The sequence below is a fragment of the Choloepus didactylus genome, chromosome 18, assembly GCF_015220235.1.
Source record: "Choloepus didactylus isolate mChoDid1 chromosome 18, mChoDid1.pri, whole genome shotgun sequence".
Classification (NCBI taxonomy): Eukaryota; Metazoa; Chordata; class Mammalia; order Pilosa; family Megalonychidae; genus Choloepus; species Choloepus didactylus.
Window position 1 is genome coordinate 50,711,821 of NC_051324.1, and position 3,544 is coordinate 50,715,364.

The 3,544-nt window shown below is 38.7% G+C and overlaps 1 protein-coding gene across 1 annotated transcript; it reads left to right on the plus strand.

The window, feature by feature from the left end:
* Positions 1-2,555: 2,555 nt before the first annotated feature.
* Positions 2,556-3,005, plus strand: LOC119513716 (keratin-associated protein 4-12-like). The gene has a single exon (XM_037809146.1). It carries the CDS (start codon positions 2,556-2,558, stop codon positions 3,003-3,005), a length of 450 nt encoding a protein of 149 aa, XP_037665074.1.
* Positions 3,006-3,544: the final 539 nt, after the last annotated feature.

A 3,544-nucleotide genomic window follows, 5' to 3' on the forward strand; every position in this document is an offset into this window, starting at 1 on the left:
ATCTTGTGTTTATTTACAAAAAAATTTTGCTGTCATTTTTATAGGAATTTTATTAAACCCGTTTATCAATTTGGAAGCATTGATGTCTTTACTATATTGAGTCTTCCAATTCACGAACATGATGTTTCTCCGTTTATAGAGATCTTCTTTGTTTCCTTCATCAGCACTTTGTAAATAAATGCTGTAAAAGTCCTGTACATGTTTTGTTAAACTCACAACCAAGTATTTCTTTTTAGAGAGAGAAAGGGAGAAACTGATTATACATGGTATATTATTTTTAATTTCTGGGTCCATGTGTTCATTGATAGTCTATAGAAATACAATTATTTGTGTTTATCTTGCAAACTTGCTGAACTCACTTAGTTCTAGCCTAGCAGATGGTCTATCCTGGAGAAGATTGCATGTACACTTAACAAGAATTTGTAATTTGTTAATTTTTTTCAGTCTATTTCCTCTGTGCTGTTCAGGCTGGGTAATTTCTATTGTTCTGTCTTCCAGTTCACTGAAACTTTCCTTTGTCACTTCCATTCTACTGTTATTCTGGTTATTGTATCTTTCAGTTCCAAACTTTACATTTGGTTGTTTAGACTTTTCTCCTCTTCTTCTGTTGGAGTTTCTGGGTTGCTGGCTTCTTCAGCTCAAAGCCTGGGCTATACAAGGAAAAAAAAAAAGTCCAGGAAACTTAACATCATGTTATTCCTCAGGTCCTGAGGTCCCTAGCCAGTCTGCCTTCTTCTCTACACCATTCAGAGTCTTCTTATGTTTATATTATTTATATTTTTCAGGGATTTTGTCTTCCAAGTCAGGAAATCTTCATTTGGATTTTAACTAAACTTCATAAATACATTGAAAGAGAATAATTGAAGGCTATTAGCAGTACAAAAAAGTACATGAAAATGTTAGTAAGAACCAAGCAGAAATAATATTATATTAGTTTTTAAAATCTTGGTTTTGATCACAGAACTATGTGATTAAAGAAACACACACTGAAGAACTTAGGAATAAATGGGTGTTGAGTGATGGAGAGTACAACTGCAACCTACTCTCAAATGATTCAGGTAAACCCTACAGTAATTGTCTATACAGACATCAAATGTTAAAGAAAGCATAGTAAAATGCTAACATTGTGAAGGCATGTAGGAATCCTTTGTAATATTTCTGCAATGTTTCTATAAATCAGAAATAATTCCAAAATGAAGAGTTAATAAAAATAAATTTATGGTAGGGACAGAGAGAACTAAGCATAATATTAGGTACAAAACAAACAGTAGAGCATATAGTCATTAGAGTGCACAAAAGATGGGATAAATTGTAGACAATATACTGACATGGAAGACCAAACCTGAATAATTCATAATGTAAAGTATAGAATGTGTTAACTGAGTGACAATGAAAATATGACATATCAAATCTTTGGGATGCTGTAAAATTGGTGCTTTAACTAAATGCATAACTTTAAATGCTTAGATAAGATTAAAATCTCAAAACTAATTAAGTGCTCCTCTTAATGAGTTAGAAAAATAAAAGTACAATTAACCAAAAAACAATAAATTAATTAAGGTGTAAATTAATGAAATAATTAACAAAGATACAGCAGCGAACACCAGCAAATTCAAAATTTGTTTTCATTTTTTTAACTAAAAAATTTATATTCCACTGTCAGAAGTGATCAAGAAAAAGAGAGAAGACAAAGATAAATAATATTATGGATGAAATGGGGGCACATCGATGATGAAGCATACTATGTTCATAAATCAAAGCTGGAAAAAATTGTCCACATGGGACAGATAAAATTGTATTCCAACCACATGTAATGTACAAAAAGCAAATCTAGGAATATTAATGACCTAAAATTAGAAAATCTTAAAACTCTTACTAGATAAGTTCTGTGAATGACTTGATCTTGAGGTAGGGAGATATCCCTTGACAAGGACAAAAACAGTGACTAAAGAGAAAAACCTGGGGAAAAATGTGGGCTTCACCTCATGTGTCCCTTGTTCAAGGATCGTAGCCCAAAGTTGATTGCTGTCCTGCAAATTGTTGTTTTATATATTTCCCCAGTATTCATTATTGTTTACAGCAGCAGGGTAAATTCTATACTACCTTTCACATTACAGGTAGAATCAGAAGCCTCCCCAAACCTGCTTTAACTCATCACCATGACTCATCATCATCACCCTCTCTTCAAAGGTGCTTCCCAATGTAAGTCTCACCAAAGGAAAGCACATGCAGACTGACACCTGTGACATCTCAACAGGCTTAACAGTGCTTCATGACTGCATAGATCATTTCAGGAAAATAATCTTTTTTTAAATGTATCAATTAGGAAAACAAACAAATCAATTACCTTGAGAAAATTCTTAACACTGAGGAATAACTTCCTCCTTGGGCCATTTCCCCATGGACCATGGAAAACAACATAAACAACAAGGAAAAGTTCTGCTCATTGGTCCCAACATTGGGGACCCAGTGTATAAAAGCCCCGGAAGAGAAGGACTTCTCAGAATCTGGGAAACTCACCTTTGAACAGGAACCCGCCCTCCACACCTGACACCATGAGCTGCTGCTGCTCCCCTTGCTGCCAGCCAACTTGCTGCAGAACCACCTGCTGCAGGACCACCTGCTGCCAGCCCACCTGCTGTGGCTCCAGCTGCTGCCAGCCTTGCTGCTGTCCATCCTGCTGTGGCTCCAGCTGCTGCCAGCCTTGCTGCCGCCCAGTTTGTTGTCAGACCACCTGTTGTAGGACCACCTGCTGCCAGCCCAACTGCTGTGGGTCCAGCTGCTGCCAGCCTTGCTGCCGTCCATCCTGCTGTGGCTCCAGCTGCTGCCAGCCTTGCTGCTGCCCCAGTTGCTGCTACACAACCTGCTGCCGGCCAGCTTGCAGTGGCCCCGTGTACTGCTCAAGAACCTGCTACCAACCAACGTGCTGCTGTGTGCCCGGTTGCCTAGCCAATAGCTGTGGAACCAGCTGCTGCCAGCCTTGCTGCCGCCCAAGCTGTTGTTAGACCACCTGCTGTAGGACCACCTGCTGCCACCCCAGCTGCTGCAGCAGCCCTTGCTGGGTGCCCAGCTGCTGCTGTCCTTCCTACTGTTGATCCTCTTCTGAAGACCCACCACCTGCCACATTCCCACTTCCCACCTGGTCCTTCAATAGAGTCACTTCCCAGATTTCACCACCATCCAGTTTTCTTAGTCATCTTGTAAAATGTCTTGGAATCTTTTTGATGAGGTGCAGCCTACTTTTTTCTGATTTTCTTCTCTTTTCTGGTTGATCAGTATTCGAGCTCTTTGCTCTGCTTTATGTGTTCTTGACCTTGAGTCATGTTCTCAGACGTGGAAATTTAATCTTGCCCCTTTCTCTCTAAAAAAACCTAAAAAATACACAAACAGTAACCTTATGGCTTTTTTCTTCAAACTCTCCTCAAGGGTAAATAATAAATATTTCTAAATGTTCTCATTGTTCCTGTGGTCTGCTTTTCCATTTTATGTTCACTTTGAATTGTCTTCCTAATTACAGGACATCTTCCCTGTTTATTTCTTAATA